Source organism: Onychomys torridus, chromosome 5 (genome assembly GCF_903995425.1).
Source record: "Onychomys torridus chromosome 5, mOncTor1.1, whole genome shotgun sequence".
In the NCBI taxonomy this organism is placed as follows: Eukaryota; Metazoa; Chordata; class Mammalia; order Rodentia; family Cricetidae; genus Onychomys; species Onychomys torridus.
The window spans coordinates 96,751,570-96,765,544 of record NC_050447.1 but is presented as its reverse complement, the minus strand read 5'-3'; the positions used below and the strand labels follow the sequence as shown (position 1 = coordinate 96,765,544).

Below are 13,975 nucleotides of genomic sequence, written 5' to 3'. Positions count from 1 at the left end.
TGTGCTCCCGTTGAAAGCAACCTTCCCATAGGTGCTCTTTCTCAAAATGACTTTGTGTTGTTTGTTGAAACAAGGTGTCATATAGGCCAGCTGTCCTTGAACTGGCTATGTAGTAGAAGAAACTCAAAGTAATGGGCTTAATATTATAAAAAGGTTTTGTTAATAGATTTGCTTGGGAGACAGAAAATCACACAAAGTAGAATTTAGCTGAGGGGGCACTGACTCTCAAAATAAGTAGTATGCTTAACCCGGCCTGTTAGAGATAAGCAAAATTTACAGTGCTAGGGTGTAAATGTTTGTTCACTAGAATTGACCAGCCATGAAGCCCATTCCCTCAAAGAACATGCCTCTAACAGGCATCACAACCTGCATCACTGAGTTCTGGCCTGCCCTGTGGAGAAGTCTAAATTCTACAAGGTGGGCGAGATGGACCTGGATGACAACTACATGGAAAAGAACAACACTGGTGTGCTACCGAAATAAGGCTGGCGTTATCTTTGCTGTGTGAATCTCCCACTATCCTCCATCAAAATTCCCACTCTTCATCCTCTCCTTCCTTTAAATATAAGAGACCTATAGTTCATGGTGTGAAATAAATAGATCAGTGCCATTTGATCATTTTTGTAACCTTTGAAGAACAATGTTAAATTCTAGTGCACGATGAACTAGATATCACCAGTATCCAAGATGTGTCAAACGTCACCATGCCAGGCTCAAGGTAGAGTGGGGACTACAGAACAGAAACAGATTAACCCCGGTCCTAGTGAATGAGCTCCCCACACTGCCAAAGGGGTAAAGAAAGCACACCATACTGAGCTGGTGGTGGTAATAAGCTGCGAGGAGGAAAACGGAGCAGGAGCAAAAGGCTACTCGTTATCACTTCCGCTGACACTTTAAACCCGTGCTATACGTAGTAGCTATAAGGAGCAGCTCCTTTGAACTGAGCATCTGTGTTATGCGGTCTGGTGGCGTACAGACGTGCTATTTTGGACGCTGGGTTTAATATCACCGTTCTGAGATAGTTACCATCTCCCAGTTAACTGAAACCGCGTTTTTTGAGCTTGGAGGAATAGTAATAGCATGACGCTACAATTGGCTATTAATTCCCGTTTCTATGAGCAAACAGTAGAAAGTTGCTAAAACTTCAGTTTTATAGATTTTCTTTGTGGAGAATGTAAAAAGTTCACTCTAGCAGAGGATGGTTTCGATCCATCGACCTCTGGGTTATGGGCCCAGCACGCTTCCGCTGCGCCACTCTGCTAACGGCACGACTAGGTCTCTGAATTGATACCTTTATATAGTCATGTAAACACCACCCTTAAAAAAATGTTTGGTTACTTTAATTAAAAATTCAGATCTAATGAAATTTGTTCGGAAAATTTTTATTTCAAATGGCCTCAGATAAATAAAAGTTACTGTTTAAGAAAACAACTTGTCCTTAAACTATTAGTCCTGTTCATTTGAAAGGGCGATTTTAATAAAAATATGATTAACATATGCAAATAGTCGAAAAAGTAAGGAAAGCGACTGACTTTGAGGCGAATTGTATTTTCAAGATGTTCTTTTTTTTTTTTGAGACAGGGCTTCTCTGTGTAGCTTTTAAGGAAAGAAAAAAAAAAAAGAAAATATCGTCGTGCATTGGCCGGGAATCGAACCCGGGCCTCCCGCGTGGCAGGCGAGAATTCTACCACTGAACCACCAATGCCTGTACTTCCCATGAGCTTAATAATCTTACAAATGTATGCATTGCCTATTTTTAACTATTAAAATATAATTTCTTTATAAAAAAGGTATGAATGTCATTTTATACTTTTATCGAATAACCTTTCGTAATGCTTCTTCCTGATTTATTGCAACCACTGGGCGTCCCAGACACTTGCCACCACCTTGCAGACCTTATAAGTTTCCCTTCAGGGGTAGAGAGGTTGCAGGACCGGGGCGGTAAGGGTAGGGGGAGATTGTTGGGGGCCAGTAAGGAGGCGGGCACCTGCGAAGACTGTGAATATCACTTCAAGGGATGCAATTCTCAGCAGTCGCTTAGGAATCTGGGTGGAACCGGGAGGAACACTAGCAGATTGAAGAAAAGTAAGAAAATGGGAAGGAATTCCCCAGCCCAACCAGAGGGCGCAGAAGAGCAGAGCACAATAGGGCAGGAACCCCGAGACCCTCTCTGGCTTGTGGGATCCAGTGCTGCTCCCTGCTGGTCACCCGCGGGAGGTCAGCAGGCGTGCTGGCGGGTAAGAAGGACATTGGGCGGTCAAGGTTGCATTGATTTCTGAAGTAGCTCTGGGATGTCTTTTAGAAATATCGAGTGCAGCGATCTCATCAAGGGATAACTTCTCTCAAAAGGCACAATCGTGACTTCCATAAAAATATAAAAATGAGCTCGTGTTAGATGACTTTGCATAATAAACTCAAGATGTAGTTGCTGTTATCCAATCAACAGAAAATCCAAAGAGAAGCCTTTCCATAAAAGCTCAGGAATGTCGAAATGAATGTGTGAGCGAGGTCATAACTGGGTTTCCTTTGTGCATACTAAATCTGGTTTTGCTCGGGGTCTCCTTTCAGGCACCTCCGGAGTGAAAATATAATTGTGCAGCTCTACAGAAACCTCTGGAGAAATTGAAAGGGTGGAGAAATTCTCTCCAAAAAAACTTGAGGATTCCAAATATCCGATGGGACAGAAGCTGAGGGTGGAGCCTGGTGATGAGTGAAGGATAAATAGAGGGGACAGGGAGAGAAAAAAATGAAAAACAAAACAAAACAAAAATCTCTTTTATGGATGCAGCCTTAAACCCCACATTAAATGAGAGAGGAGAAAGAATATTCAGTATTGAATTAAAATGTAAAACCTGTTCAGCCAAAGGCATTGTTTACAGAAAAAATGCACAGCATACCTGATAAAGGGCTTCTTTCCAGAATACACTGTTAGATTAAAAAACCACACTGAAGAAGGAGAGCCCATTTGGAAGCAACACTGGAGAGAGAGACTATGGCAATAAGAACTCTCTTCCTGAAAGATCTGTTAGTGTTTTCCAGAGCTAAGCGCTCCCAAAACTAAACTTAAAAAATAAAAGAAAATCTACATCCAGGAGAGACTTTAACCCAATATTGCTATTGCAAAGAAAGAAAGGAACTCTTGCAAAAAAGGAAAGAACCCTGTGATCGTAAGGTCTGCACAAAAAGGATTTCTCTACGGTAGAGAAGGGTAAAGCGAAGGTTGGGGCCTCCGATCAGGAAACCCCCAAGCGGAGGCCTTGGAGTGGTGTTTCTATTTGCTCTCTTGCCTCGCACCCTGCTCAGAGGACTTAGGACTCATGGACCGCTCTTCTTTCCGAAAGCTTTACTTTGTTATTATTGTGGGTGGGTGTGTCAGTGCATGCATGCATGCACGTGTGTATTGTATGCTTGCACCTGCCTGTGGAGGTCAGAAGTTGCTAGTCTCCTTTTGCTCTAGGATCTTGGGATTGAACTCAGGCCTTCACATCTGAGTGGCAAGTGCCTTTACCATTGAGCTGTCTCACCAACCCAGGTGGGGCTCTTTTTTTTTTTTACCAACAAGTGATGAGCTGAACTGCTTATCTTTGCCATCGGTCATAATAATATGCTCGCTAATGAAATGCTGGCCCTTAGCATGAGCCAGGCAACAAGACCAGCTAGCCTCTGAGTAAGGCATTATATGGTATGATCACGCTACCCTTTCAATTCCTCACAGCTGACTTTTTCTGGTATAATGACATCAAAGGAGATCATTCTTTTTCTGTCCATCATAAAGCACAGAGCCAACACCTCTATTAAGGAAAGAGGCTAATAAGAAGAAAACATAGCAAATATATTTGATCAAAGTTTGACATGATGTGGGAGCCTTGAACTGAGGGTGAACCATCTATCTTTATGATTGCATTTGATGAAGTGTGGGCAGCAATGGACAGGACAGCAATGACTGAACATTGAACAGTGTGAACAAACATAAATAGGCTGAGTGAGAGCCTTTAGAAGGCCTGTCTCCAGAGTCTTCCTGGCCTCTCCAAGCAGTGTTAATTCCTCACTGGTTTAGGATAAGACTCCTCCTGGAATGTCTTATCAGGTCATGTAGGTCAGGAAATTTCTTAGCCATTGCTACACAGACTAGAAGGGAAAGGCTGAAATAACACTCCTGGGATTTGTGACTATTTGAGAGAAGAAAGGTTCTGGCTTCCATGGCCTGCCTTGGCACTGGGGCTGTGGGAGATCAGGAAAAACTGAGATAGAAATGTTTCCATAGTCAGATCACTCCCCTCCAGTCATGAGAGCAACGACAACTTCCCTGAGCTTTGGAGAAGTGACACAGGGATCAGTCAGTCCACTCTGAACAGACTGCATCACTGTACATATCTTTCCTATGCCCAAATACTTCTTATTTAAACCTAAATAAAGATCATGCCTAAATACCAAAGACAGATTGTTTATATTTTTCTCTGCCTTTCTCCACTTCTCATCTATGTTGTGGAATTATTGTTACAGATATGTTACATTTTTTTATGCTGTGGAATATTTGTTTTAATGATGCAAAGATGTGTTGCATTCTGTATGTTGCATTTGTTTAACTTTGTAAAGCTGTGCTGCTTTGCCTGTCTAAAACACCTGCTTAGTTTAATAAAGAGCTGAATGTCCAATAGCTAGGCAGGAGAAGGGACAGGCAGGGCTGCCAGGCAGAGAGAATAAATAGAAGGGGAAAAAGAGAAGAAGGAGGAGCAAGAAAAGGAGAAGGAGGGAAGATGCCAGGGACCACTCAGCCATACAACCAGCCATGGAGTAAGGAAAGAACGGTACGTAGAACAGAGAAAGGTAAAAGCCCAGAGGCAAAAGGTAGACGGGATCATTTAAGTTAAGAAAAGCTGGCTAGAAACAAGCCAAGCTAGGCCAGGCATTCATAAGTAAGAATAAGACTCATGTATTTATTTGGGAGCTGGGTGGTGGGTCCCCAAAGAGCAAAGAGAAAAAGCAAACAACTACACATCTACTTAGTTGGGTCTCATTGCCACACTTTTGCCTAATACCTTAAGAAAACCAGCAGCTCTTGCTTTGATCCATCACAGGTGTGAGAGCATTACGTCTAATGGCTTCAACTCCACCCTAGGAGCACGCTGCTTGATACCACTATCTTTTGAACATGTTTCTTACTCTAACAATAGTCCACCATCTCACTTTTCCCTGCCTCAATCCTCCCTCCTTCACTGCAGTTTGTCCCCCACATACCCCTAATCGCTGCCCTCAAGGAGAAAGCCGAGGACTGTGCCTCCTCACAGGCAAGGCTGCCTGTGTAAACTGTTCTGGCTGTTCCCACAGCTGGCATTCTGTGTATGGTTCTGGATGGCAGTAGTTACCACAGCATCCTGAGCTACACACAGGTGAGTGTCTTGGATGACGAAAGCTGTCTGGCGCCTGCTTCTCTGACGAGGTGCAGTTATTAATATAAATTTCTTTATGTTTCTGACCAAGGCCTGTTGACAGTGTCAGTTCTTTACAAAGGAGCAATGTCCAGAGCTTCTCCTGTGTCTGCCAAAGTCTTCAGCTGTTATGATTACTTTTGCTTTTGTTTCCCAGATTTTCTTCCTGTATCCTGAAGTTGTATTATGTGTACACTTGCTTAAAATTTGCATACCCTCTGAAGAACTCATCTTTTATCACTAGTAACTGATGATAAGTTCTTGATAATGTTCCTTGGTCTGAAATCTATTTTTTAATAACAACATAGCCAAATCAGATTTTCCTTTACTGGTGCTAACATCATACACTCCTTCCCAATAATCTACCATTTGCCTTTTTGTGTCTTTAAAATATGGCTTCTTTTTGTCTCAACAGTTCTAAAAGAACTGAAGTAATACCGAATATATGTATTTTCCAACCCAACTACAGTGGTAAAGCTAGAAACTTATAGGATGAAAAAGTTGGAGGCTATATCAATGCACAGACCTTAAACAACTTCCTCTTGAACCTTCAGTGGGTCAAGAAAAAAATCATGAACTTAGTTGAAATCATCTGGAAGTCTGCATTTTGTCTTCATGTCCTGTTTCATTGGCCTGTGTCTTTATCTTAGAAAAAGGTAGCAAGGGTGAGCACACAGCTCAGTGATAGGGTCCTTGCCTGCCAAGCATAGAGTCCAAGATGCAATTCTAAGTACCACACAAAAAAATTAATTAGCAAAATAAAAAGAAAAATAATATGGTGATAGGCCTTAGATATTTTCGAGCTGAAACGGTGCATAAGATGCAAATCCAATGAAAACCTATCAACTTCCACAGAAACCCAATAACCCTTGGGAAGTGTTTTGTGGCAGTTATCTCCTATAATAATATGACACGAGCATCCTGTGCCGATTAGCTGATGCTTTGTTTGGTACTTAGTTTTGCTTTCTTGTCAACTTAGCACAAGCTGGGGTCACATGAGAAGAGGAAACCTCAATTGACAAGATGGTTCCATCAGACTGGCTGGCAGACAAATCTGTGGTGTGTCTTCTTAATTAATGATTAATGTAGGAGGAGCTAGTCCACTCTGGGTGGTACCACCCCTGTACAGGTAACCCTGGGTGATCCGCCAGGAACACGACAGCAGCTGCAGTCCTGAGTGGTCTTTGCTTCCGTTCCCCACTCCAGGTTTCTGCCATGACTTCCTTCTTTATGACAGTAAATTCTTTCCTCCCCAGTTACTTTTGGTCACACACTATCAAGCAAACCAAGACACATCCTAAACCTGTAGGTTCATTTTTTTGTTTGGTTTTGTTTTAATTTTTAGGAGAGTTTTGTTTTGTTTGAGACAGAATTCCACTAGCTCAGGCTGGCATCTGACGCACAATCTTTCTGCTTCCATCACCCAAATGGTGGGATCCCTGCTAGAGAGCCAGACACCTGACCAACAGACTCATGATCACTGTCTAATAAACTTGTTTCTACTACTATGCACAATGCTACCATTCTTCCATTTTTCCCCCCAAAACAAGTAATTCTGTGAGGAAGCTAGAGAGATGGTTCAAAGCATTTGCTAGTCTTCCAGAGGATAAGTGCAAGTTTGGTTTCCACTATTCACGTTAAACAGCTCACAACCACCGATAACCCAAGTTCGGGGGGATCAGATGCCCACTTCCGGTCCCCACAGGCACCTACATACATTCCTACAGACAGACACATAAATGAAGATAAAACAGATCTTTAAATAGTAATTCTTTGTAGAAGAAATAACTTGAAACAAATGAAAGGAGAAGACACACAACATAACAAAACATGTCCTACAGTAACCATAGTTTCAAGAGGAAAATACATCACAAGCAGCTACATCAGGACAACATAAGGAAGGGGAAGAGAGAGAGAGAGAATCTCAAATAACTCACATTACCTTCTAAGAATCTAGGAAAACAAGAATAAACTAAAATCAAAATCAGCCAAAAAGAAGACATAATTAAGTTCAGACAGAGATAACTTAAATAACGACAAATAAAATGACCCTAAACAGTCAGCAGAAACTAAGGGACTTTTTGCTTTTGTTTTTGAGACAGGGCTTCTCTGTATACTTCTGGCTGTCCTAGAACTCATGGTGTAGACCAGGCTGGCCTGGAACTCAGAGATCTGACTGCCTCTGCCTCCTGAATGCTAGGACTAAAGGTATGTGCCATCACAGCCCAGAAAAACTAAAATTTTATTTCAGCAATATAAACAAATTTTGCAAAGCCTTAGCTAGCTAAGTAAGAGAAAGAGAAGAGGAGATGAGAAATGGGAAACAGAACAAACACAGCTGAGATAAAATCATTGGGCATTAGTACGAACATTTATATGTCAACAAACTTGATAACTAACCTAGAAAAAATGGACAAATTCCTGGACAGACATACCTTGACAAAATTAAACCAGGACAAAGTAGGAAATCTGGAAAGATCAGTAACAATGAATAGCAATGAAGAAGTTGCATCAAAAGAAAGCCGAGGCCAGAGGCCTTCACAGCAGAGCCTGCCAAGAGTTTGAAGAGTCACTAATATCAACTCTTCTTAGATGACTCCAACAAAGTTGAGGAAGGAATTATTCCAAGTATATGCTATGTTGCCAGCATTACCCTGATATAAAAGATGACAGAGACACAGTGATAAATCTGCAGGGTGGTATCTTTGATGAACACAACTAAATAAATCCTTAAGGAAACATTCACAAGCCAAACCCAACAATTCATTTAAAAGATTATTCACCAAGACTAAGTGGGATGAAAGGATACTCCAACAAATAACAAGCATGCTACACCATACAGTAAAAACAAAAATCTCACTTTGAACTCAATAGATGCAGAAGGCATTTGATACGTTCAATGGCCCTTCGAATGTATGTTTATATGCTCATGAACATATACACACACATATATTACACTCACACAAAAAGAAGTCTTGGACAAAATAAAGCAATTATAATCACATTTCTTGGTTTAAAAATATACTATCAAGCTGAAGCAATCAAAACAGAAAAAGTTCTGGCATAAAAGCAAACAGAACAGCAGAATAGAAAGATTAGAATTAATCCTGTACATCTATGCCAATTGATTTTCAACAAAGATGCAAAAACACACTTTCAAAATAGGCCAGTCTTTGTATGAAAAAAAAAAAAATGGAGGAAATGTTTGACAACATTAGAATGTAGAAGGCTCTTTTGGACAAGCCCTTAAATGCACAAGAGATAAAATCAAAAGTAAGTATATGGGACCATATCAAACTCAGATGCTTCTGCACAAGAGGAAACAATTGAACTAAAAAATGGAGAACATAGCTGCAGATTGTATGTGAGTCACCATTCAGAATATGTGAGGAATTCAGGATATAGCAAGGCTTTAAAAGATAGAAAAAGTGGCAATAGATCTAAGCAGACATTTCGAAGAGGTTGACATAAAGATGACCAGTGGGTTCCTCTAAAAATACGGAGCCTTACTTCATCAGGGAAATGCAAACCAAAACCACAATGATGATCCGTCACTTCACCCCAGTAATAATGGGCTTTATAATACTGGTGATGATGTAGAAAAAAATAGAACATTTATGTACTGTTGGTGCCATATTACCTACCACAGAAAACAATTTAAATTAGCATAACCATTACAGAAAACAGTTTAAAAGTTCCTCAAAGAACTAGAAATGCCATATAATTCAGAAATCTCACTACTGCCCAGTCATCTAGGAAATGAAATCAGTATTTCAGAGACATGTGCACTCCCATGTTTACTGTAGCTCTATTCACAACAGCCAAGAGATGGAAAATTTTTATTTTCCTGCCAACTTTTGCCCAATGTTTAATTCAATGCATATCCTGGTAAGTGATGCAATCTTTCTTCTACTGCTTCAAATAGGAAAAATGTGTGGAGTCTAAATTTTTCTCACCACTGTCAGCTAGTGTTGATGCTAAGAGTAAGATGAAAGTGGATTCTTGCTAATGTGATTGAGACTCTAGGAAACAGCTTTCTCCTTCTGTCTTTAGGAGATGAGTGGCTACCCGATCCAGAACGGTGCAGATGGCTCAGCACTTTAGTGATGACCTTACTTTGGCAATGAGGTAGGTCCACAGAACTTGTGTTACCTTAATTAGCAAAAGGTGTAATAGAGAATCTTCAGAGGAGGCATTTATTCTAGATTATTTAGGTGACTCCCAAATGCCATCATGAATATTTATGAGACGGGTTGAGAGAGATTCGGCTGAGGCTCATGAAGTAGAGAAAGAAAAGCAAAAGGAGCCAAGGTGAGAGCATCCGGTTGTGAGCAAGCAACCTGACCAGCCCACAGACTCCGGGAGCTGCAGCATGCATGGGACAGCTCTTCCTCGACACTCACCTGAGGAAAATGGCCAGCTTGCGCCTTGGTTTCAGGTACATAACATCCAGAACTTTGGAAATCTTTTTCATATCTAGCCAAACTCTTCTTATAGCTGACAGGACTTTAACGTTTTAGGTTGGAAGGATCTTTACAAGCTGCGCGGTCCAGCTTCTCCACAGTATTTGGAGATCTCAGAGACACTGACCCGTTCCTCCAGTATGACATCCATGAGCACAATCAAATGGGCAATTCTGTCCTTCTTAGAAGCCACAGCCACCAGCTCAACATCTGCGCAGGACTTGCCAGTATCCTGTCTATCGTTTTGTTTGTCTGCTTTCTTTCTTTTGGTCACTTAGAGGAATCACCATATCAAATCTGATTTCACTCTAGAAAACTGAAACAGAACGAAATAGAAAAGCATTGAGGAGATTTTTGTTTCAGCCTTGTGTCATAATTATCTATTTTCCAAGATTGTCAGAAATGGTCCACTCAATTAGCATGGTACAGTGTCAGTATCTTTATGAGTCCTTTCTTCTGTAGTACTAGAATTAACTTCTTGGTTTTTACCCAGTGGTAGGGATTCTGCTCTCTATGAAAGAAACTACATTCATGAGCACCCTTCCAATGCTGATGTCAGTGACATCAGGACAAAACATGTCCTACTCCATGCTGAACAAATCCATGCCTTAAAAAGTCTTCAAGAAGTTTGGCATTCTGATTGCTCAGTTCCTCACTCTCTATTCTATGAAGGCATTCTAGTTATATAACATGCCAACTTAAATGCAAATCTCAGAGCTATAACCAATAGTTTATCAGTATGTTCTCCCAGGTGAGGATTTTATGGAATATGTAGTCAATCATATTTCTGTACCTTTTAGTATAGAAAGTGAACTTGACATAACTACACTGATTTATGTTAAATAACACCCATTTATTTGTTTCTTTTACTTTAAATCATATTTCTCATGCCTTTAGAATTATTTTCTCTTATTCCATCATCTTATTAATCCTGTCATTTTTAAATCCAGACAGGCTATTGATAAGTGTCAATTAGTAGAGTAAAATATTTAAAACCTGTATCAATAGTGAATTATTTCCAAGATAGCAGCATTTTATTAATCACTAGTTATGAGAGGTTTTAACACAGATAGGAGCACATAGAATTATTCTGTCTCCTTAGTCACTATTGGATCCACATTGTACAAAAGTATAATGAGAATTACCTGGGGCAATCAAGAATCGTGTATCATCTGTACACATATACATCAACTATTAGGAAAATATTTGTAGCATTTAGCTATACATTCCTTTAAAATTCACCAGTATACAGTGTGCCGAATCAATTAAATTCCTCACTTTTAAAAGCATAAAATACCTCAATTTCCTTCCTTTTGCTAGTTCCTCCAACACCCACCCCCCTTTAGTCAAGAGGACAGAGAACAGCTCATTCGACCTCACCCTGATTCTGAGGCTGCATCCAGATGACATCTGAGAAAATATCAGTACTATCTCAGAGGGCCAGGATGGAGCACGCGGTCCAACCGCTCTCTCCTTAGCATCCTGCCTTTGAGAGCCGTCACAGCCAGCTTCTCACAGATCTCTAGAGGACACTGACTTTGACTTTGAAATGACTAAAAAGTTGTCTCTGGAAATTTGGTCTTTCCTTTACGTGGACTTTAAGATATGTGTGTACTTCCCTTAGAAAATGCCCTCCGGTTTTCAAAATACACTTCTAGTATTCTTTCCCATTTTTCTCTTTAATTCCCATTGATAGATATAAAGGATGGGACCCCAGTGTAATTGCTGTTTTCTTTAACTGTTAGTAGAGCAGTTCCTAAAGCCTGCTCCCTGCCAGGGAACATCAACACTTTCTGGGGATTTGTAGAAAGACAAGTTCTTAGTCTCCCCTCAGATCTGCTGTGTTAGAACCCCCGAGGGTGCTTCAATTCAGTGTGAGTGTTCTATGCATTTTGTTGTTGTTACTGCATTCTCTGTTTTTAAGATCAGTTTGGTGAAAAAGAATTGAAGAGATTAATTAGTGTAATATATAATAAACAATCAGTTAGGACTTATAGTGTATAACAATTTTGTTCAGCACTATTGATTTCTGAAAATGTGGAAGAATATAAATTATAGTCTGTTGACTCAAGGCAAGTAACAGCAAGAAAACAAACTTCTTCTTGCATAACAAAAGTACAGTGGACATGAGTGGGCATCATTGTAAGGCTGTTTTTAAAAAAAAATGATTTAAACTATAGATCCTTTAAGAGTTAATGAGGAAAGATGATATATATATATTTAATATGTATAAATATATATGAGAGAAATAATTTAGAATGTCACAAAGCAGTTTGATTAAAGGTTAAAATATTGCTTTATTATTTTTTTGATAGATAAAACAGGATGTGACTTTTATTTAACAGAGGTAGAAACTATAGAAATAAAATAAATATTTTAATAAACTTTGGGTGGAGGATTCACTGTGAATTTTAAATATGTGTTGGTGTAGAGACAATGCTGAATTTTCACCCAAGCCTCAAAAAGATGAGTCTATGGCCGCATTACATATTTCTGTTAGAGCATCTACACATTTAAAAGAGCGTGGGAGTATGTTTATGTGCATAACAGTGTATCTGCATGTGTATGAAATGCCTTGTTTTTGTAGAAACAATTCTCAGGTTTTTACTTTAGACCCTGAGAAGTCTGAGAATCCTTACCAAGCACACAAATAGCATAAAGCTTGAAAATATGGAGCTTATGGGGTTAGGTGTTTGGGAGGATCATAAAAGGTCACTTCTCATGGCTCGTGAACTGAATATATCTAGGCAGCAAAACACTGATGTAGTTCTCTCTCAGAAAGATTTTATTTGAGGAGGATCATCATAATATTTCCGTAGGGAATAAAACAATATAGTTTATCAGCTGTAAAAATTTATACTAATAGGGCTGTTATTTGGGCAATGCTTCTTTTTTAATCACAAAGATCCTTGCTATCAACCTCTTAAATGCTCCCTTTACCTCTTTGTTCCTAAGGGTGTAGATGAGGGGGTTCAGCATGGGTGTGATGATCCCATAAAAGAGGGACACCATCTTCCCCCGGTCCTTGGAAGCAGGGGATGGTGGCTGCAGATACATGTAGATGGCAGTACCATAAAAAAGTACCACTACAATTAGGTGGGAGCCACATGTCCCAAATGCCTTTCGCCGACCTTCAGCTGACCTTATTCTCAACACTGCTTGGACAATAAAAGCATATGAGATAAGGATGAGAGTCACAGGTATTACAAGGAACAGCACACTGATAAAGAATAGCTCTGCCTCATTTGCTGTTGTATCCACACAGGACAACTTGAGCAGGGCAGGGACTTCACAGAAGAAGTGATCCACTTCCTTGTGACCACATCGTGGCATCTGAAGAGTCCATGTAGACTGCAATACTGAGTTGCTGAAGCCACTGATCCAACATGCAGCTGCTAACTGGAGACAGCGCCTGTGGTGCATGATGACTGAGTAATGGAGAGGTTGACAGATGGCTACAAACCTGTCAAAGGACATGACGCCCAAGAGAAGACATTCAGTGGAACCCAAGGCCAGGAAAATGAAAAGCTGGGCCACACAGCCACCATAGCTGATGACCTTCCGGGTGCTGCATATGTTGATGAGCATCTGTGGGACTGTGCTGGTGGTGTAGCACAGGTCCAGCAGGGACAAGTTAGTGAGGAAAAAGTACATGGGGGTGTGGAGTTTGGCATCCAGGCGGGACACAAGAATGATCATCATATTCCCAAAGATGGTCAAGATATAGGACACGAGAAACACCACAAAGAGCGGCAGCTCCAGCCATGGCCGATCTGAAAACCCTAAGAGAATGAATTCCTCTGAGATGCTCTCATTCACCAGACTCATGTCAAATGGTACAGCCTCCAGGTCCCTGGAACACAAAGGGTTAGTAAGTGGTGAATATGATTATTGGCTGCATCAGTTAGTTATGAACTGACGATGTCAGAGTGTTGCTTGCATTTATAAGCTGATCCTGTTAGGTTTGAAAAATAGACTGACAAAAGGTTAAGCATCTGTCAAACCTTTCATAGGTGTTTATGGATTCCTATGCAACAGTTTATAACAAAGTGATTTCAAGTCACAGCATTATATGAGTTTCTA

General features: G+C 40.4%; 1 protein-coding gene and 2 non-coding genes across 3 annotated transcripts; all 3 read right to left on the bottom strand.

Moving 5' to 3' along the window:
• Nucleotides 1-1,189: 1,189 nt before the first annotated feature.
• Trnam-cau lies at nt 1,190-1,261 on the bottom strand. Its single transcript has one exon. It is a non-coding gene; the product is annotated as a tRNA-Met (tRNA).
• A 373-nt stretch (nt 1,262-1,634) lies between these two features.
• Nucleotides 1,635-1,705, bottom strand: Trnag-gcc. Its single transcript has one exon. It is a non-coding gene; the product is annotated as a tRNA-Gly (tRNA).
• An 11,058-nt stretch (nt 1,706-12,763) lies between these two features.
• Nucleotides 12,764-13,752, bottom strand: LOC118583692 (olfactory receptor 2B2-like). Its single transcript, XM_036187292.1, has one exon. The coding sequence runs from the start codon at nt 13,718-13,720 to the stop codon at nt 12,764-12,766; it is 957 nt and encodes a 318-aa protein (XP_036043185.1). The 5' UTR covers nt 13,721-13,752.
• Between the last annotated feature and the right edge of the window lie 223 nt (nt 13,753-13,975).